This window comes from Phytophthora cinnamomi (genome assembly GCF_018691715.1).
Source record: "Phytophthora cinnamomi strain GKB4 chromosome Unknown Contig33, whole genome shotgun sequence".
In the NCBI taxonomy this organism is placed as follows: domain Eukaryota; phylum Oomycota; class Peronosporomycetes; order Peronosporales; family Peronosporaceae; genus Phytophthora; species Phytophthora cinnamomi.
This window is the reverse complement of record NW_027150966.1, coordinates 859,533-882,094: the sequence shown is the minus strand read 5'-3', so window position 1 is coordinate 882,094 and position 22,562 is coordinate 859,533. Positions and strand designations below refer to the sequence as shown.

Here is a 22,562-nt window from a genome sequence, read left to right as displayed (position 1 = left end):
TGAGTGAAGCCCAAACTCGTATGAAGTCTTACTACGACAAGAACAGGCTTGCTCAGGACTTCAAACCTGGCGATATGGTACTCCTAGATGGACGAAACTTGGACATTCGTCATAAAGGCTTCGCACAGTCAAAGAAGCTCGCACCGCGGTTTATTAGACCTTACCCGGTTGTGAAACAAATTCATCGTGACTGATACGAGCTGAAGTTATCGAAGGGTCTGAAGTTGCATCCCGTATTTCACACCTCATTGCTCAAGCCGTATCGCAGTGATGAATCACGGAGCCAAAGTGTGAACAAAGTGATTTTGAAGGACGGTACGGAAGGTCACCTTGTGCGCGAAGTCATTGGTCATCGTAACAAGAAGAAGAAACTCCAATACCGGATTTGGTGGCTTGGTGAATCACGCGAAGAAGCAACGTGGGAACCAGTAGAGAACCTGAATCAGATTCCAGGTCTCATTGACAAGTACTGGGAAACGAAGAAAAAGAGAAAGCCAGCTTCGAAATAGCGGGGTCTTCTTGGAAGGGAGGTCATGTGACGTGGACGTCCGTCTGCCAATGTGATGGCAGAGGACTCCCACGTCAATTGCTAATGCATACCTTTCTGTTTACGCTCTACAGCGTAATAAAACATTGCATGGTTTATATTCGTTACATGCTATCCTACTGGTCAATATCAATAATAATCATGATTATGGGATGCATATAGAGTTTCATGCGACCTCATTGGCTAAAATCCTTGAGATGTGCAAGAATCAAGTTTTCGAGCCGAACTTTTGATTATGGGACGCGAGTCGCATATTTGGATCAAGCTACGTTTTGGATTAGTAGATTCTCATTGGTAGATCAGGATAGAATTAGGATCTGAGAATGATTGATAGACTTTAGGATGGGACCTGGATACTCGTTTGCGTGTCCAGGTCGCCAAGAACTACTGGTTGGGCGGCGGCAATGAGCCGGCGCCAAACTAACGATTCAATCAATTACTTTTCAACTTCCAATCTTCCTCTCAAGTGTTCGACGGGCGCCCACCACTGCGCCCTCAAGCTTCGGGTCTTCGCATCGGTTTGTGTGAAATAGTAGCACTTGCCGTGTCAAGCTTCGGTTCAAGTTCAAGAAAGGTTTACTCGTGGCCACATCGTGGGAAGCGAGTTTTACCTGTGACTATTGGAGCCACCCACATCGTGGGGAAGCTCTAGGTTGCGAACGTGCAGCTTTTGAGGAGCACACTTCGAAGAAGTGGGTACATTATCACTCCGTGGGGCCGGTAGAAATACTACGTAGGGGCTTTGCCTCCGCCTAGATCGGATTGTACCTAACCTTCGGTGTGTGCTGGGCTTTCACTAGAAGCCGGTTTAGCACCAGGGCGCCTGCATTGTGTCTGCGAAAGCGGAACTTTGTAGAAGTATAACGGTCCTTGGTTACCCGGTGGTAGTCCCTTGCCTCTTTTTCGATCTTTGGAGTTGGTCTATGGCCAGCTACAAGAAGGGTCACCACCAAAGCAGTAAGAGGAAGCATCAGAAAGCGAGTGACGTCAAAGTATCATCGACGTCCACTCCTGCTCCTCCACCTGTTACGGCGATTGACACCAGTCTTTTCTTCTCGCCAGCCGAGGCGGAGAGTTTCGCTAAACTTCAAGTGGATCTCCTCCGCCAGGTCAAAACGGCTAAGCAGGTTTTTCGGTAGCCCAGCACAGCACTAAGTTTTCGACTTGGTATTTCTGGCCCGGTAGGGCTAGGTGATGACAAGAGCGCACTCCAAGGTCCACGCGGACAAGGAACCGAAGCTCATTAGCTCGTTCCTGCGGCTCGCGGTTAAGAACCCACGCAAAGCGGACAAGGCTCGCCAAGACCTCTACAATTCGATTGCGAAATCTGATCGGATTTTAGAGGCTCTGCTCAAAAAGATCAACACCAACAAGGCTGAGTGTCCAGTGGAGAAGAAGGCCATCATCAAAATTGTTGAGGCTTCGCAACGAAATCTCCACAAGGCATTGTATCGCGTTTCCGTGACCATTCAACAGCGTCTCCGCGAGATTGAGATCCCGGTCCCTGATTGGTCCGACGAGGAGACCAAGGACAAGAAGCGTCACCGCTCGACCTCTCACGCGTCATCGACCTCTTACGTGTCATCGACCCCTTCAAAGGCATCGAAGTAGTCCAAGACCTCCCACAGCGCATACTCGGCCAATTTTAGGAAGTAGCGTAGGCTATTTTCTCTAACAGGTTTTCTCTTTTACTTTCTTTTAGTCAGTGCCCCTAAAAGTAGATTTCTCCCACCGGTATCAAGTTTCAAGGGTGAACACACAAAGTACGAAGTTTTCGCGTGTTCAAGATGGAGGGTCCGGCCCAACTAATGCATAGTATGTTGGCGGCCATGGAGAAGCAGAGAGAATTAATCGACGAGCTGCGCAAGTTAAGGCAGCTGTCGCAACTAAAGGTGGATGGGATAAAATGCCCAGCTACGGGGGGACGCTCAAGGAATCGTTCCAACTATACCGGGAGCAGGTGGAGCAGTACTTTTTAGCTAAGGGCATAGACTGGAAGGATAGTAAGTTGAGTGGACGCATTTTGGCTGTGTTAGCGGGGTCGCTGAAATATGGAGGCGCGCAGTGGCACATCGTCAAGAAGGACGATGTGAAGAGTGTGGAAGACTTCTTTTTGAAGCTGGAGGAAGCGTTCGTGCCTCCGGATATGCAAGAACGTCTTCGGGACCAGATGAATGACTTGAAGGAGCGTCAGTGTCGAGACTTGCCCGATTATATCAGCAAGTTCAGGCACTTGATTACTCAAGTCAAGGAGATGAGCGAACTGGACAAGATCATGTATTTCTTGCGTGGTCTGCCGTCAAGTATTCGGGAGGAAGTCCAGTATCGCAGGAGTGCAACGTTGACCGACGCTATTACCGTAGCGCTCGACTATGACCGGTCTCAAGCGCATCGTGGACGCACAGCCGCAGCAGACGCAAATGGCTAAGCGGAATGCGCCGAAGTACAACAACTCGGACAGTAATCAAGGGCGTAAGCCGAGGATGAACATTGTCCTCGAGGATGACGAACAGGTGGATACTGTCGTCATGGATCGCGTGACTATGAGTGTGGTTGACAAATCCAGGAACAAGCGGATGAGTTATAGGCATTCATGGACAAGGCACGTGTACAAGTGGAAGAGACTGTCACTGCAGCGTCAGAAATGACGGAAGATGCTGGCTCGTGTGGACTACAGCCAGTTGAAGAACCGAGTTTGCATGCGATGCAACCGGAATTGGAGTCTGGTGTGCGGATCGCCGCCAGAGCAGGAAGCTGAGTTGCATGAGAAGCAGCCAGTGAAGTTGGTTCAGCAAGGATCGCAACCAACAAGTACAACGGAGACCTTGAAGGTGAACGCAGTGAAGTCCGAACGTACGAGTAACCTTTTCATCAGGAAGGGTCGCATCAATGGCAGAGATGTTCGAATTCTGTTGGACACGGGTGCAAGCACGAACATGATTATGCCAGGTTTGGCTAGTAGTGTGCTTCTGTCAAGACGACTTCAAGCTCAACGCTTTGATGGCACGCTAACACCGGCGACGGATGTCAAACACGTGGAAGCGCCAGTGAGCATGGATGGGTACTTCTTTCCAGCGATCGAGCTCGTGGAATGGAAGTTGCCGGAGTCGCACGACGTCATTTTGGGGAAACCGTGGTTTAAGGACTACAACCCTCAAGTGGATTGGCAAAAGGAGGAGGTTGTCATACCTGACCGGATGCAATTCATCGACGTCGATGCACCGTCGTTTTCGCACAACTTGAAGGAAGGCGAGTATGAGCAGGTGTTTCGGGTGAAGATACAACTTGTGCCCGAAGTGGAAGGAATTCCCGAACCGATCTTCAACGTAGTCGGTAAGGAGTTCAAGGATGTGTTTCCGGAGCAATTACCAGACGGATTGCCTCCGATCCGTGAAGTCAACTTTGAAGTGACGTTGAAGAAGGGGACTCGACCAAGCTCTCGTGCACCGTTCCGCATGTCGAAGATGGAACAGGATGCTTTCGAAGAATTTGTCAAAGACAAGTTGAAGAAAGGATGGATTGAAGTGTCGAACTCGCCGTGGGTTTCGAACATCTTCGCTATCCCGAAGAAGGACCCAGTCACAGGTCAAATGCCGAAAAGGGCTGTACGGTTGCGTAGCGGCAATTTGAAGATTCCGTTGCGTTGGGTGTTCGACTACCGCTATCTCAACAGCGTGACTGTCATTGCCAAAATCCCGTTGCCATTAATCGAGGAGTTGTTCGATCAGATGGTAGGTTGTGTCATCTACACGTTAATTGACCTTGCGCAAGGATATCATCAATTGCTGGTGGTGAAGTCAAGTCGTCCGTACACTGTGTTTCGAACACACAAGGAAACGTATCAGTGGTGTGTAGCGCCCATGGGAGTGCCTGGAATGCCAGGGACATGGTCCAGGTTCATGCACAAGCTGTTCGACAAGTACGAATTTGTCGTCGTGAATCTCGATGACATCTGCGTCTTCTTGAAGCGTATGGAGGATCATGTGGAGCATCTGCGTGCAGTTTGTATGGTACTGCGTCGCGAGAAGCTTTTTGGGCACATGGCAAACTGTTCGTTTGGTCAGTCCGAAGTGGCTTTCCTAGGACATGTTGTCTCGCAGGCAGGAGTAAGCGTTGATCCGCGTAAAACGGAAGCGATAGCCAAGTATCCGACTCCGACGAATCGAAAGGAGTTGTTGAGTTTCTTGGGTTGGGCAGGATATTATCGCAGATTATCTGTGATTTTGCCGAGATTGCTCGTCCGTTGAGGGATTTGACGAAGGGAGATGCCCCATGGAATTGGACGAAGACTGTGGAGGACGCGTATTTGCATCTCAAGCTCGCACTTCAGCAAGCGCCTACGCCGAAGTTGCCGGACTTTGAGCGACCGTTTATCGTGACGACGGACGCGTCAGGACACTGTATTGGTGGAGTTCTGTCACAGAAGAATGACGGAGCAGATCATCCGATTGCCTTCTATTCGAAGAAGTTGGATAATCATGAGCGTGGATGGCCTACGCATGAGAAGGAGCTACTAGCTATCAAATGGCTACGGAGAAGTGGAGGCACTATCTGCACGGACGCCCATTCGACGTCTACACGGATAACGCAGCGTGTTCGTGGATGTTGAATCACCCACGAGTGTCACCAAAGATGGCTCGCTTTTTGACGCACTTTTCGCAATACACGTTTACTGTGCATCATGTGCGAGGTAAGATGAACGTTGTAGCGGATGCGCTCTCACGGCCTCCACCGAATGGACTGAAAGACGAAGAGGAGAAAGAAGCACCTCTTCCGGATGTGACGTACACGGTTCATGACTGCGACGACGAATGCGGGAAGAATGCCGTACCAGTTCATGACTACCGTATTAAGTCTGCAGTGTTGCGCAACTTGACAACGGATGATACTCACCTGTTACTCGACGATGTCGACTTACGGGGGGAGGGTCGCCCGATTGGCGTAGCACAGCAGCAAGTCAACAGCGTCGACTATCATTTTGTAAGTCCGCACTTGGCCCCTGAGACGAAAAGAGCGTTTCAGGAAGGATACGAATCAGACCCTGCTTTCAAGCAACAGTGGTCTGATGGAGCAGGAAAGGAGAAGTTTGTCAAGCACAATGGGCTTCTGTTTTTAAAACAGACGAAAGGCGAAACTGTCTACCGACTTTGTGTGCCGAAGCTAAAAGAGCTTCGCACAAATGTCATGATCGAATTTCATGATGGAAAGACGTCCGCGCATCCTGGAAGTCGGCGTACGTACCTGAAAGCAGCGCAATGGTACTACTGGCCGACTATGGACCGCGACATAAGGGAATACGTTCGCACATGTGAGACTTGTGCACGAGCAGCCAGAAGAAAAAAGGACTACTGATGCCGATACCAGTGCCAAAGGAATGCTGGGAAGTGGTATCAATGGATTTCATCACGGGTTTGCCGGTGTCGGCAGGGTTTGATGCAATACTAGTTGCAGTGGACAAGTTGTCCAAGCGAGCGAAGTATGCACCAACGTATTCGACAGCTGACGCGAAGGACACGGCTAAAGTGTACTTTGATGCAGTCGTTCGGCATCACGGATTGCCGAAGGTCATCATCAGTGATCGCGACTCGAAGTTCATCTCGGACTTTTGGAAGTCATTGATGAAGTTGATGGGTATCAAACTCATCATGACAACTGCGCACCGAGCTCAGGCAGATGGCTAGACAGAGCGCCAGAACCTCTTGCTCGAAGATGCATTGAGATGTATGATCTCGTATCACGGTGACGATTGGGTTAAGCACCTAGGGACTATCGAATATGCGCATTCGACCCTCGTCAACGCGTCTACGAAGTTCGCACCATTCGAACTTGACACAGGACGTAAGGTGTCAAACATTGTAGCAGAGGAGATGCAAGACCTGCTGCAATCGGAGAATGATGTGACGCTCGCGGAGTTCGCGAAGAACTTTGCGAAGGAGCGACAGGAGATCGTAGAACGTGCCCAGAAGAATTTGGAAGAAGCTCAAGCAAGACAAAAGGAGTACTACAATCGCAAGCGCAGACAAGTTGTCTTTAAAAGAGGCGACTTAGTGCTGCTCGACACGAAGAACTTACCGCTGAAAACCGTAAACAAGAACACGGAATTGAAGAAAGCGAAGTTAGCGGCTAAGAAGGTTGGACCGTTCGTGATTGAACGTATGGTGAACGACAACGTGGCGAAGTTGATACTTCCGCGCACGATGAAACGTCTTAATCCGACATTCAACGTGGAGTTACTGACCCATTACCAAACGAATCGTGAGGATTTTCCGAATCGACCGATTCCGAAGGCTGTACCTCTAATCTTGGACGAGGATACTGGAGAAGAACTCTACATTGTGGAGAAGCTGCTCAAGAAACGAACTAGACGTCGTAACCGTCAATGGCTCGTGAAGTGGAGTGGGTTGCCGGAGCATGAAGCAACCTGGGAAAGCGAAGCGCAGATCAAGCACGTTTCGCATTGGCGTCAACACCTGGATGAGTATCGACTCCGCCAACGCGAAGTCAACCAGGGGGAGATGTCAGGCCCACCTCTGGCCTGCTGAGCAAGCAAGCCAGATCGATGCGGCGCAAAGGCTCTGGCTTGCTTGCTCGCGGCCAGAGGCTTGAAGTTCCTGTGGCAGCTACCCGAGAGGGTCCGCCGTCACAGTGAACATGCATTTTGTAGGAAAAACATGAAAAAGAAACATGGAACATGCATTTAGTAGAAAAAAAATGAAAAAAAAAGACGCAGGGTAGCACATAGTCAAGGAAAACCCCAGAAATACGCAAAGAGAGCCCTGTGCCCGCGTAGGAGCACAGCGAGGCATGCATGTTAGGCTAGCAGTAGCAATTCAGTATTAAATAAACCGTCTACCCTGCACATCGACCACAACTACCGCGCTTCTCGACAGGACCAACACTCGCACCCACTTCAACGTCAAACACTCTTTGGGCCCAACGCGACATGGATGCACTACGGCACAAGCCGGCAATGAAGAAGGCGGGCGACGAAGTGAGCGAGGTCGCAGAGCGCGCGGTGTGTGGCCCCACGGCGCTCAGGGAGAAGATGAGCGAAGACGACGCTACGAGGGAGAGCGTCTGCGTGTATGCGTGTGCGGGTGCTGCAGAAGTGTGGCAGGCCCAAGTGCGCGTGATGAAGGCAATGGCGTCGGTGGCTGAGCAACGACGCGACAGCAGGATGAAGCTCCAAGGTGGCCAAGGGGACCACGAGCAGGTAGGCAGTGAAGACAGCGTGCTGGTAGGTCCTGTAAAGCTTTCAGAATTCAATTAGCTTTCTCAAGAACAAGTGGCCTTACCATAAGTAGTGGAGCCAGCGCTACGTTGCGCTGACGGAGGCACTGGGAGCGCGTGGACTGGAACTGCGGGAAGACTCGAGACTTTGCCTGGACTTTATCACTGCCTACGGAAGGATCAAGATCGTGGTGGACACTATGGAGGAGATGTCCTCTTAGCGCACTCTGGCTTCGCAGCGCTGAAAGAACAAGATCGACAATATTCTCAACCACGAGTTTGACATGTGGTATCCGCGCGACGAGTACCGCGAGATCATGCAGAACTACCGAAATGAAGCCAAGATCGAGCTGTGCATCGAGTACCTGGGAAACAATAAGGGGCTGACGCTGCTGCGGAAATGGGAGAAGTGCCGTCAGCGCTACGAGAAAGTGAAGGCATCTGGAGGCAATCCGTTGAACAAGAGGTACCACATCTATGGAGCGTGAAGCGCGAGGGGATATCTACGTTGGGTGCGGGCCACCGGGCATGACACTACTGGTACTCTCCTCACAAAGTGACAGCGCGCAGTAGAGCACGTGCTGAATATTGCATGCGTGCTTTGCGCAGTTCTGCTCGCAGTATACAAGTTGAAGTCGTACCGCAAGCACCTCCCACAGGAGGGATGTCTGAAGTGAATTTCCATACTAACTAAACGGTTGTCACTTTAGGAATATGGTCGCTCTAGACCCGGTAGAGAATTGAGACAGTCCAGCATTTGGTCATTCATTGGCCATTGCTATCCCCCATAAGCACCAACGAACATGCACCGCCAAGAAGGCCGGGCGCACCATCTCGGATCCTCCGTGACTCTGGTACATGTACCAGCCACCCCTGCTGTGTTGTCGCGTCTTGGCAGGTATCTAACAATCACGTTTGTTGTCTGCACAGTTCAGGGGCAATTCAAGAGGCTCTAAGGTCGGGAGTAGATTTCGTTGTTCTACAGTCTAGTGGTGGCTCACTCGCGTGGATTTTGCTGGCACTATCGTACACAGGAACATGAACTTGGAGTCGTCGAACATGATGCTCGCAGTACGTAGTGCACATATTGGTTTAGGCATTTATTTACCGTCACACACTGACGAACTTGTACAGATTGACTACACGATAGCAAACCTGGTATCAGCCTCGTTCAACGCTTTTAAAGTTTTGTCAACAGCTCTGAAAACGTTAGTGCGGCGATGCCATGTAGACAAACGGGGAGCAGAGTTTCGAGGAGAAATGCCTGCACGCCTTGAATCCAAGCGTCGAAATGTTGAATCCGTACCAGGTTCGGCTCCTACACAGCGTTAGCCTACCAATTCGAGGTTGCTGTCAACTCACCATTACTAATGCCTGCATACTGGTTGAGCAGGAAGTGCTGACACGACGTGGCCGCGTACTGGTCGAGTTCGACGCCGACAGCAGCATCAACGTTTCTAGCTTTGGCGTCTCGAAAACGCCGGAGGGCGCACTGTTTGGCTATAAACCAGAGGATCCGATGGGCGGATGTAGAAGTTTAACGAGATCTGGCAGCGCTACCATGACCTGACGCCGACAATTGCGCTTGGAGATAAGCCGGTGAACCTGGGATCGGTAATTCGACACGGGGACTGCCGTCGCTCGCGAGGTCACGGGTTTTCAGATGCTGATCGTGCTCGTAAGCAGGTAAGCAGCCAGTTGGCGAACGAGAGTCTGGTCGATACCGCCCAGGCCATTGTATACGCGTCTACTCTTCCTCTCTGTAAGTGACCGTGTACGTACATCATGTAGGCTGTGAAGGCCGAGCACACTAACCCGAGCGATTTTTCTTGCTGTGTTTGCTTGCAGCCATTATTGTGATCGGAATGGGAGACGGTCCCTGGGCAAGTGATGTGTTCGGACTCATTTCTCGGGGCGTATCAAGCCGCATCAAATCGTTTGAGCTTCGTTTTGCTCGCTACAGGACAACATGAAGGTGCTGGACGACCAGCTCCCGCAGCGGCAATTCGACAACTTTAACTTCCTGAGCTTTCAGAAGGTGCGGCACACTGCCACGGATGAGCGGATGGTGTTCGTGCACCGGATCCAGGACGACAACGCGGCCATGGCGGAGCCGTGCGAGCTTGACCCGTTGGACCTCCTCTCCACGCTATAGATCATGATGGAGGTGTACGATTGCATGTGCAATTTGAACCTCCTCTAGTCGGCAGCAGTACCGCCGTGGTGAAGTTCAGGGGCTACGTACGCTCAGCCCCGCCCAATAACGGAGCCCGGTCCAAGTCTCAGTCTTCGATCTGCAGCGTCGAGACTATCAAGTAAGGGAGCAAGAAAGAACCGTCCTCTACGCCATCGATGCCCGTCGCGCAGACTTACCGCGCGTACCAGTACGACCACTACGGCCCACAGGCACAAGAGCTCAAGCTCCACCTGCCCGTGAAGCGCCCGGAGCTCGAGCCCAGCCAAGTACGCATCAAGGTGGCCAGTGCGACCGTCAACCCCATCGACTACGTCCTCCGACGCGGCGGGCGAGGCCTTCACGTGCAAGGTGCCGACCCCCGAGCAGCCCTTCGGCATCGGCTTCGACACGGACGGCGCGGTGGTCGAAGGGCCAAGCGCCTCAAGGTGGGCGACCTGGCATACGCCGTGACGTCCTTCACGGCGTGCGGCACCGTCGCGGACCACGCAGTCTTCGACGAGGATCTCGTGGCTCAGAAGCCCAAGAACCTGACCTTTGACCGCCAGGATTCCGCTCATCGGCCTCACCTGCTACCAGGCCCTGGTGGAGCACTCGAATCTCCAGAAAGGCGAGAAGGTGCTCGTTCTAGGAGGCAACAGCTCTGTGGGCATGTTTGCTATTCGATTGGCCTATGCCATTGGCACGCGCGCGGTCGCCACGACCAGCGCCAAGAATGCCGACTTCGTGAAGGGCCTTGGCGCTGAACGTGTCATCAACTACCACACGCAAAAGTTGGCGGAAGAGCTGAAGCCCCACTCGGTGGACGTCAACTACGACTGTGGCATGGAGGGGAACACGGACGCTCAACTGGTTCTGACGCAGAACACGGGGCGCTTTGTGTTTCTGCTGCCACTCACGGAACCGGTCCAGCCGGCCAAGTTCGGCGCCAAGACGTACGACAGCGTGTTGGTATACCCGACGGTGAAGGGGCTGGACGAGATCACCGAGTACTTGTAGAAGGGCGCCATGCAGGATGATCCGACCCTTGGGAAATCGTACCTTTGTTACTCAAATACCATATATACTGTTATATTGAACGATCAAATAATTTACAGGTTATACTTGAACGAGTACTCTTGAACTTCATGCATTGATACCTGGTGAAAGCGTACATTGTCATATTTGTAATTTATGCAGTCTTTCTAAATAACAAGCTGACCGTGAGTAGAAGCCATAAAGCGACGAAGCTAACCGAGGCGATGACGAGAGCAGCACGAAACCCAGCAGAGACCGCGTCCGACATCCATGGCACCGACATGGAGAATGTGACGACGTCCAAGAGCACGAAGTCGAGCGAAAGCAAGAGCGCCAGGTCGGTGTCCAGCAGCGATGCCACAGGGAATGTCCCTGCACAGCGCAGCTCTGGGAAAAAGCGGATGAAGAGAAAGGCTGGTGGAGAAGCATCAGATGCTGTCGAGAGTTCGATTGTGGTTATTAAAAGTGAATTAAGCGATGACTCGGATTTGGGTGACTGGCCGGCGCCACCAACGAAGCGGCGTTGGGAGATACTGGGGAACAGCGTGTCGTCCAGCGCCTCGGTCGCTGTCCGGACGGCATCAGGCATCCAACGTTCTCAGACGTCGCCGCCTTCAAAACCTGCAGCCTTGTCGGGGCCCGAGATGCAAGTGAGGGCGCCGGACCCGGCATGCGCGGTTTCGAAGGCGACGAAGTCTAAGAATGACGGATTGCGACCTGATGGCGAACGTACAGTGACTCGAGCGCTAAGGAAACGCAAGGCCCGGTCCCAAACTTGGGAGGACGATGATGATGATTCATCGTTCGTTGAATCCACCTACCGGTTTGCGAGGCATGCTGGTGAAAATGAAAGTGATGACGAAATTGTCATCTCCGGTGTCATACCCGCGGCTCCTCAGCCTACTATGACAGGGACGCTGACACGTGGCCAACAAACTACCTTAGCTCAGCATGGTGCTCGCCTCGTCAAAGCAGTGGATTCTATCCCTATGGTTGATCAGGAGGAGTCCGGCAGCGATACCGAACGGGAGTACAAGGTCTACCGCATTACCAACCGGCAAGAGGTAGGCGGGTACCTCCAGTACTTTGTCTTGTGGGCGGAGGGAGACATTTCCGAAGGAAACAGGCAATGGGCCAGCACCCTGCTAGCAGATGGCCAAAAGAATCGACTGGATGCAGTGGACCTATACATGGAGCACAAGGAAGCGATCGAACGATTCAATGAGCCGTGCTCGACAAACCGCAAAAAAAGTTGCTCCAGTTCGCAGAGTGGGCCAACGCCAGCAGAGCTGCGAAGCGGTTTCTCTCGGACGATGGCAAAAACCGATGCATGTTTGAAACGATGAGATTGATTCTGGAAGAGGGACTCGGCTGGATAATGCCTTATTCAGATGAAGAGGTAAACTCCTACTGCAAGAGCAGTGTGATTCCTGACCGTGGCGTCTCCTGGACACAGTTTATGGATTTTTTCCGCCAAGTAAACTCTCGCTGGATCAAGAAATACAAAGTTTGTGTGGACCTCCGTCAACTAAATGAAAACCTGTTTAAAGGGAAAGGCCTCGGCTTGAACGGCATGTGGACGCTTTTGCTGGATGACAAATTGGAGGATGGTTGGTACTTCTGCGGTGGTATCGACTCCTCGTTTATTGGACACGCATTTCCAGTTGAAGGGGACGGTGACTTGAATTATGCGTGGGTTGACGGGAACCGCGTAGAGCTTGGTACTCAGGAAGATTGGGTGTGGCTCATGACGTTTGTGCATCGAGTGGTGCAGGTCGAAGGGGAGGCAGCTGCAATCTTCATTCAAGTGCCGACTTCAGAAAAAAACCAAGCTCAAGCGCCGCAAGCGTGGCGGGGTCAAGAACAAGCCTAAGAAAGACTGATTTCGTGACTTGGATTGATGCAGCAATGGGCGCTTGTAATTCAAAATGGTTTAAATCTTGAATATATGTTTCCTGTGTTATAAGCTGTATGAATGGATATGAACTGATTTCAATGGCGATGTCAGTCACGAAAGCTACGGCGATATCCAGTAAGGACGCCGCCTTGCGAAATGAACTTTCTCGCCGATTGCAAGCAACAGCCAGCAATGTTATTGACGCGAGAGTAGCATTCACTCCTCTAGAGGAAGATCGGATGGGCCCTGAGCAATATTCTAGCGTTGGCGCTGCCTTTTTAGTTGGTGTCGTAACACGCTTCAGTATTAGCAATGAAACCAATGCTGACAATGTGCGCGTGCCGACGGCGGTGTTCGAGACACGGTGGATAAATACTGCGTTCCAGACGAAGAAGCACGTCCATCAAGTTGACGAAAGTGATATTGCTCGTGGTGTATGTCAGTATGTCTCGATGCAAAAAAAAAAAAAACAGCGGGGAGTTCGACGAATCCTGGAGCGATTTATGTAACATGATACCCTAGTTCACTGATATACCCACGCTGGCGGAGGAATGTGAAGAAATTGACGATGCGGAATATCGTGAGTGGTCTTCTTTCCGGAGTCATAGAGAGCTGAACATCGACTTGTGTCCTGCAGAGGTAGAAGCTATAGAAGGCCTAACGTTCTCTCCAACGGCAGCACTGGATCAGGTTCCAGGCCTCTTCACTCACCCAGATGGAAGTACAGCAACCAAATTGCATCCAGACAGCATAAGACATTTCGGTGGTCGGGCTAGCTCAAGTTGTTTTGCTTTTCTCCCGCTCTTGTTTTGGAAACAAGTAGTAGGTTTTTCAAATGCGCATGCGTCAGCAAACGAAGGCTCGCCTGGCAAACCAATTCAGCTGGACGAAATTATGAAGTTCTTTGGAATCTTGTGGTACATGGCACTTATACATAAGGGAGAGATGCGCAACTACTGGCTTGATGACGATGAGGCTAGTATTTTCCCCGAATCTGGATCAACGAATTTAACAAAGATAATGAGTTGGAGAAGATTTTCGTACATTCGAAACCATTTATCGTTCCGTGCTCAAGTGGCATTGGAGGAACTAAAGCATGCCCCTTCTGCAAAGGTTCGACCTTTGATCACGATGCTGAAATAACGATTTGGTCGCCACGTGATTCCCGGTAGAAATGTGGCTGTAGATGAAGCAAACATTGATTGTCGCTCGAAATACGTTCGGCATTTGATCGTCTATAACCCTCGCAAACCGACAGGGAAATATCACTTCAAACTGTGCGTGTGCTGCTGTTCAACTACCTGGATGGTTCTCAACTTCAAATTTCACTGCTCTAGCGAACTAGAAGATCGCCTAGCCGATGGAGTACCCACCCGAGATTGAACGGCTTGCTGCGCTCACAAGACACTCATCCAAAGTGCGGAAGCATGTGATGGAGGTAACGAACGCACTGGAAGGCTCAAGGCTAGTGGTGAATACTGACAATTTCTATACGTCGTGCCTACTTCTCGAGAGTTTGCGCACATTTGGTTTATATGGGCGTGAAACAGTGCGTTCATCAAGTAAGAATTTTGTATGGGTCCTGGGCTGAATCGTTGGACGATGACGATTGCAGGTTGTATACGGGATCCTGCACTTCCTCAAGTATTGTCTCGAGTACCACGGACAGGGTTAGTGAGACCGTCGCGGCAGACCAAATTTCCCTGCAGTGTGTTGCCCGAGAATCGTGGTTAGTACTCACACGACTTAGCCTAGCAATGCGTGAGTGTGTTGTGTGTCGATTCGAAAGCAGACGCCCAACCCAGAAGACCGATAACTGTGAGCAGCACAAGGTAGTGTTGTGTAAGCGTCGGTATGAGATCGACCTTACGAAATAGCATATTTGCCAAGGGCAAACTTAGTCCTGCTGGCAAAAATACCACGAATACTATTTACCAAAACGCGTCTAGAATCCCGAAGGTCGTTTGATGCGCAGCTCGCCAATTTACCTGGCACAAGCGCATTTTCTAAAGCAAAAGAAGAAAAACATCCGAGATGCCCAAGCTGGCCAAGGCAGGAACGCATCAAATTCTGAGCGTTAATAGAAGCGTGCGGTTTAGGAAGTTACTACCAGCACTCTTACGTAGTCAATAAATTCTACTATGAGCCTTCCACCTGTTCGAATCCCCCTGACAGTGATCGAAGTGGTAGCCGTCGCCCGAACGGAGTCCCGCCACTGCAACGGCGTCGGTCACGCTGCCTCCGTCGCCGACCCGTAGTGTGCAATGGATCACCCGCGATTGGCGACGTGGCGGCGTCACCAGTAGTAGCAGCACAGTCACCTTCAACATGAAATTCGATCTGAGGATCGGAGCTACTCGCGGCGTGAGCGGGGGTCGAAATGTTGCAATGCAGGTTCCCCTGATGTTGAGCGTGACGGACCACAGACACACGGCGTCAACCCTAAGTGTAACCGTGTGGAGCCGAATGTTGACCTGGCTGACAACTGCCAGCGTGACCAATAGTGGGGTGGGCGTGATCACCCGCAGGAGCGGTAACTATGGCAGCAACTCCGAGTGCCAAGATCCGCGCATCAAAACCCGTGGCGTGCTTGATGCTGTCGATGTGGACCGAGGGATAGGGCTTGAATTCCCAGCGATTATCATGCTGCTACGCGGGTAACCGTGAACGTGGAGATCACCAGCAAGAGCAGCCCACAATATCGAGACCAGCGGCGAGTATGATGCACCAGAGTGAAGCCAGCAACGAACGCTTTGCCAAAGCTGATGACGCCGAGCAGCTGGCCGAGTGCAACGGCCCTTGGAGCGGGGGCGGGTGTAACGACCACGGATAGCATGCCTTCGTCTGTCGAGCGAAGCGATCGCGAGAATGCTGTCACGGAAGGTCAAACAGCGAGGGTTTTCGCCAAAGTGATCGTGTCGGTCTGCAAAGATCGAACGCGGCACCACCCGTTCCGTCGTATCGATTAGCAAGTGCACGACGCCCGTGCCGCCATATCAGGCAGCACGACGACAAGGCCGACAGCGAGCACGACGCCCGTGTCGCCATACCAGGCAGCACGACGGCAAGGCCGTCATCTCGGGCAACTTGGGTCGAGGCCCAACGGCCTGCACAACGTCAAGTTAGAATGTCCGCGGCGGTGGGGGTATGCCAGGTACTGTCGGTCGATGCGCTTGATACGTCCGGGGGAGGCGTGGGCGGTTGGGACTTGAGCAGAACGCGCCCAATTGGGAAATGAGTTTTGATCGGCGGTGTGGCGCAGCGCACGCGCAGCTCGTGTCCGTGTCGTGAGTCACGACTCGTGACCATCCTGGTAAGTCAAATGCAGGGTTGATATCAAACATGGTAACCTCATATGAGGTCTACTACGCTTCAGTGAAGCGGTGACTACGGTAACGTACAGGTATTCAACGTGAATCCATGGACACATGGCGACAGGAAATGCGTACGCCATAAAACAAAATCTGGAGTGTAGTAGATGATTTGGTAGATCATGATATTGGTCGATGTGAACAGCCTTGCGCTGTCACAACATACATGACACCGCAAGAGCACTGCTCCTACAAGTGGCACACCCGCATGATGGATGCTTGATCACGAAGTTGGCCCCATTTCATCCCCACCACAACTGTGACACCAACATGGCACATCAGCAGTACAACTACACCAAACACGCTTGCCCAGTGCAGCGCTCACGCCAACAAACTTTGATTGAAATCGTGGTCAATACCAGTGCGCTTCAACGCCAATTAATCCATCAGTACAGCTAGAATAGGTCTGCTAATTCAGTGTTGAAGTAGATACACACCAATCCTATCATCCAATCAAATTTCATCCGAACGACGAATGAATCGAAGCGTCGCTGGATCCATTGAACCAATTTTCGCGCCGAGCTAAGCTTTCGCCCCGGGCTCGCTTCCAGCCATTCAGCCAATCCGCGCGCCGAGCTGCGCTACCCCGCCAATCAGTGCACTGCGTTCCTGTCATTCCGCCAATCAGCGCTCCTGGTGCAATTGGCCTGTCACGAGTCGTGACTCACGACACGGACACGAGCTGCGCGTGCGCTGCGCCACACCGCCGCGGACATTCTAACTTGACGTTGTGCAGGCCGTTGGGCCTCGACCCAAGTTGCCCGAGATGACGGCCTTGTCGCCGTGCTGCCTGGTATGGCGACACGGGCGTCGTGCTCGCTGTCGGCCTTGTCGTCGTGCTGCCTGATATGGCGGCACGGGCGTCGTGCACTTGCTAATCGATACGACGGAACGGGTGGTGCCGCGTTCGATCTTTGCAGACCGACACGATCACTTTGGCGAAAACCCTCGCTGTTTGACCTTCCGTGACAGCATTCTCGCGATCGCTTCGCTCGACAGACGAAGGCATGCTATCCGTGGGTCGTTACACCCGCCCCCGCCCCAAGGGCCGTTGCACTCGGCCAGCTGCTCGGCGTCATCAGCTTTGGCAAAGCGTTCGTTGCTGGCTTCACTCTGGTGCATCATACTCGCCGCTGGTCTCGATATTGTGGGCTGCTCTTGCCGGTGATCTCCACGTTCACGGCTACCCGCGTAGCAGCATGATAATCGCTGGGAATTCAAGCCCTATCCCTCGGTCCACATCGACAGCATCAAGCACGCCACGGGTTTTGATGCGCGGATCTTGGCACTCGGAGTTGCTGCCATAGTTACCGCTCCTGCGGTGATCACGCCCACCCCACTATTGGTCACGCTGGCAGTTGTCAGCCAGGTCAACATTCGGCTCCACACGGTTACACTTAGGGTTGACGCCGTGTGTCTGTGGTCCGTCACGCTCAACATCAGGGGAACCTGCATTGCAACATTTCGACCCCCGCTCACGCCGCGAGTAGCTCCGATCCTCAGATCGAATTTCATGTTGAAGGTGACTGTGCTGCTACTACTGGTGACGCCGCCACGTCGCCAATCGCGGGTGATCCATTGCACACTACGGGTCGGCGACGGAGGCAGCGTGACCGACGCCGTTGCAGTGGCGGGACTCCGTTCGGGCGACGGCTACCACTTCGATCACTGTCAGGGGGATTCGAACAGGTGGAAGGCTCATAGTAGAATTTATTGACTACGTAAGAGTGCTGGTAGTAACTTCCTAAACCGCACGCTTCTATTAACGCTCAGAATTTGATGCGTTCCTGCCTTGGCCAGCTTGGGCATCTCGGATGTTTTTCTTCTTTTGCTTTAGAAAAGGGTTCAGCCGTTTGGAATGCTGCTGGAGTCTTTGTTTGATCTACCTGCCTCCCGGTTGTACCTCGGCGATCGCATAGATGATCTATTCGACTAGATAGCGTATACTCGATAGCGTTGTGCCGGAAGCGAGGCTGAAATAAATATTACCGTTGTCACCTTGCTGAACTAGCCACGACCGCCACTTCCAGGTGGCTGACAGCACACCTTAGCTACAAATACCTGCGCCAGGCGAAGCTACCACATCAACAGCATCAATCATGGTACCGCGCGATTAGAGGTCTTTAGAAACACGAAAAAAAGTAGAATTGTGACTTTGAACCCCTAAATCCCAAACCTCCGAAAACATCTGCTGAAATCCACCAGGTAGGTTGGCAAAAAACCATCAACCTCGCGTGATTTTACAGTTAGTGGGCTACATTTTATCAGGTTAGTGGGTTTGCTAAAACAACACGTACGTGGATTAATTCGTAACGGCAGAGGAGAGCGCAGAAGGCGCCTGTGACGTCCGCGCCGACGACCGTGGCGCCCGTCACCGAGGCCCCGACGCTGGACCCTACGACCGCGGACGAGACTCAGCAGTAGGAGGCGCCTGTGACGCCGGCCACGACGACCGCTGAGGAGGCGTAGGGTGAGCCGGAGTCTCCCCAGCAGCAGGAGACTCCGGTGACGCCCACTCCGTCCGCCCCTGCCGCGGCCTGCGAGTTCAACTTCTGAGTGGTTTATCTATCTCGGTAGTTGAGCTTGGGACGTATCCCCTATGTGGGTATATGAAGTAAGTGGACGGCGATCAACCATGTCGGTACTAATACATAGGTGTGAAACCCAATTAGATGCTTTCATGAAGTACATGTCCCCAGGGACTGGCGTATCGTCCTCATAGTGGCGACGTGATGCATTCCGCGCATCGAAATATTGAGGCCTCTCCGTTCGAACTTGTTTGCTTCCAAAGACTCCTCAATGCCATCCCTGTTGCAGCCACCAACTCACTTCTTCTCTACTTCTTGCGCACTAAGCGCAATCGATCTTGCACCTGCTTCGCCGTCACGGTATTCTTGATAGTAAGAGACACACTTGACGCAACTTTCTCCAGGCAAGTTTTTTCAGTTCATTTAAAATAGTTGCGCAACCTACACAGTTTGCCATCTGTTGAAAACCACGAAGTGAACTGTAGTAGTTCTTCTAAAGAGATCTATTTTCAACCGCATGACCTCCACGACTCAAACCGCGTCCAACGGGGGACTTCGGCGCTCTCAGAGGCGAACAGAGAGTCGATTCTTGCTCGCGACCAGCCCTCCCTCCCCCTTAGAACGATTCTGACCGCATCAAACTTTGCGTTCTCGTTGGTGGACGTAGCGGTCGAGCATGCTGCCTATCGCCCACGGCGTGGGCCACGCGTTTGGTGAAGATTGGGAATGGGTGTTACGCACGATACTGCTTGTACTGACACATTTGTGATAGACCCAGGACTTTGGGCGAATCACACTCCGTCGAGTAAAACCAGACATAATGTACGATTTAGCAAAGACACCTCTGAAATCATTTTAGATAATCGTATAATAAACAAAAAACCTTTGAGATTATATTATACTAAACCTTACCTTAAGTACGGTTTTGCATGCTTGATATGAATTTTGTATTCGATGCTTAAAATAGAATAATATCGCGATGGCGAAAGGATCAAGCCCCAGCAATATATTTTTCAAACGAAACCTGCTTTCCAGTCCAGACGTGCATGATTAGAACTACGGATCTCCCACAACAATCATTAAGCATTATCGCAAGGTCCAATGCTCTACATATGTAGAATGAAAATGCGCTGCATTTAGCGCTGCGTTCAAAGCTTCTGGAGAAACTGCAGACGTCTCAAGTGCAGATACTCGATTGCTTCGGGTGAAATTTTGTCTTCATTCCGCGTCACGATGCCCAATTCCAGTTAAATCCCCAGTACCGCCACTTCCTTCAGTTCGATTCCTCTGTCAGGACGTTTTGCGCCGCAACTAGATGTTGAGTACCGTCAACGTCCAGACGTTGCTTCACCCATCGATCTTCGTCATACGTCGTGTCTTCTCCGTCCTCACGCCTTGCTTTTGATCGACGATTGAGCTACTGGAACGAAATCCCGTGTTGCATGATCCGAGGCCTCAACACGTTCTGTCATTTGTCGTGGTCCACGAGCTCCGATGCGGACTCCCAGTTCCCAAACTTGCCATTGGCCAGGTATTCGGCTTTAGCGCACCTGAACGCTTCTTTCCGACGCGCCAATGCATACCGAAGGTTGCTTGGGCATTTGCTCCACTTCTCCCTGGATAATAGCCCCGGGATCTCCTCGAAGAGGGAGAACCGGAGTCCCCGGGGATCCACTCTGTCCTAGGTCGGAGATCGTACATCGACAATATCCTGATCGGAGGGAAGTCCTGGGACGACCTCTGCGAGAAGGTGGAGCGCCTGCTGGACGTCTACGAGCAGTGGCACTTGTCCATTAGTGTCGAGAAGAGCGGATGGGGAATGTCCCAGGTCGAGTATCTCGGCCACAATGCGTCGGTACGCGGTCTACAGGCGAAGCCGAAGAACGTGGAGTCTCTCATGACGTTGGAATTCCCGCGCCCACTCAAGGGTCTGCAGGCCTTCTTAGGCAGCCGCAACTACTACCACCGGCTCATTGCGGACTTCGCGGTCTACGCGACCACACTGTACTCGCTGACCGAGGCCAACTTGAGGAGCTTGCCACCAAACCGGAGGATCGCGGGCACGAGGAGTGGGAGCACGCGGTTCGCGCCTTCGAGGTCCTGAAGTCCAAGCTGGCTACGGCCCCGATACTGAAACACTTCGACTCGGGCCGAGAAGTCGTGGTGACCGTGTATGCCAACGACTGGGCGAGCTCCGGTGTCCTCGCGCAGGTCCACGACGACGTGTGCATGCCGGTGAAGTTCACGAGTCGCACGCTGAAGCCCAACGAGCGGAACTATGATATCGTGGAGAAAGCGATCCTGGCCGTGCTGCGGGTCTTGAACGGCTGTTACGCGATGTTGGCCGAAAGGTCGATCCGTGTCTTGACGCGTCACACGACACTAGCTTGGCCGTTCCGATCCAAGGGACTGCAAGGTCGGCTCTCGCAGTGAGCCGCGATTCTCTCGCCATGGAAGCTGGAGGTCTGCCGCTCGATGAAGGGAGAAGAAGAACTTCTGGGAGCGTTGGCAGCGAGTATAACACCGCGTGCCTTTGTCGATGCCGCGCTGGAAGAGACCACCCCGCAGAGGCGAGCGTCGAGGTTCGCGGTCATCCCGATCCCGACCATCGCACTCGACGACTACCCGCGTGTCCTGATCTTTGGGGCCTTCGGTGCCGCCGTCTGGAAACTGCGAGGATGGAAGATTGCCCGAGCGGTGTCTGGCTACGCGACTGGCATCACGGTCAACGAGGCAGAGTACCGAGGCTTGCTGCTGGGGTGTTCGCTCCTCGAAGGACTCGACATCGCGCGACTGATAGTCTGCGGAGATTCGAACCTCATAGTCCGGCAGATGAGAGATGAAATGGAGTGCAAGTCGCCAGGCCTGAAGCGGCTGCGTCAACGAGCGCGGAACGCATTCCAGGCATGGCCGCGCCACGAACACTTCCACGTACGTCGAGATTGGAACGCGAGCGGTGACCTGCTGGCCGGGCAAGCGTTGCAGCAACATGCTGGCCGGAACACCTATACCACCGACGATTTGAACGACTTGAGGACGTTGAACCGCTTGGCAGAGCTGATCCGGCCGAGATCGCTCGATCGTGAGGCAGTTGACCTGTGTAGTGGGTCTAACTTGACTCACTACTTTAGCTTACACGTTGCGCAACGTGTATGAGGAAGCGTAAGTACTTAGTAATTACTTAGGTTAATTATATTTGAATACACAAATATAAGTTAAGTAACAAAAGGATTCCAAGTGACTTAGATTAGGTAAAATAAGAACTGTATTGTTTGTAAATTGATCTTCCTCTAAAATCTGCTAAAAACTGTTTATCATCTATGAAAGGGTTGGCAGTGGCTGGCTGTCAGAGCCCCGCTAATATGCGTGTCTCTGATTGGTAGAAAGATGCTGCTTTCTACCAATAGGATCTTTGGGTATGTGTGGACCACTCACTGTGGTGGTCCACTTCAATGTATCCATCGGTGTGTCTTACACCAATGTGAGGAAGTATCCAAAACGTTTAACAGATAACCTATCTGTTAAATTCACAAGTGGCTTGCAGCCACTTGTACGTGTAACCCCGTTACACCATCCCCCCCTTAAGGTTAGACGCGCGGGGTCCCCGCACGTCAATCTTTGGAATTGACCATTCGTCAATTCTCCGCGTTTGGAGAAGAAATCCGCGCTCATTCAACGATGAGCGCGCCTCAGAAGAAGTCCGCTAAGTCGATGGGGAGTCATCTCTCCATCGACGACTACTTTCGAACGCCAGAAGGCGAAGTACGGTGACGTCGTC

General features: G+C 52.2%; 2 protein-coding genes across 2 annotated transcripts; both read left to right on the top strand.

Annotated features, from left to right (window-relative positions):
* Positions 1–1,741: 1,741 nt before the first annotated feature.
* IUM83_04409 (uncharacterized protein) lies at positions 1,742–9,637 on the top strand (the record flags this gene model as incomplete). The annotated part of the gene is made up of 8 exons (XM_067928488.1): positions 1,742–2,058; positions 8,708–8,734; positions 8,812–8,848; positions 8,912–8,935; positions 9,009–9,086; positions 9,171–9,205; positions 9,509–9,539; positions 9,626–9,637. 8 exons carry the CDS (start codon positions 1,742–1,744, stop codon positions 9,635–9,637), a joined length of 561 nt encoding a protein of 186 aa, XP_067792557.1.
* A 1,632-nt stretch (positions 9,638–11,269) lies between these two features.
* On the top strand, positions 11,270–20,888 carry IUM83_04408 (reverse transcriptase; the record flags this gene model as incomplete). Its single annotated transcript, XM_067928487.1, has 2 exons — positions 11,270–12,052; positions 20,412–20,888. The coding sequence occupies 2 exons, from the start codon at positions 11,270–11,272 to the stop codon at positions 20,886–20,888; spliced, it is 1,260 nt and encodes a 419-aa protein (XP_067792829.1).
* Between the last annotated feature and the right edge of the window lie 1,674 nt (positions 20,889–22,562).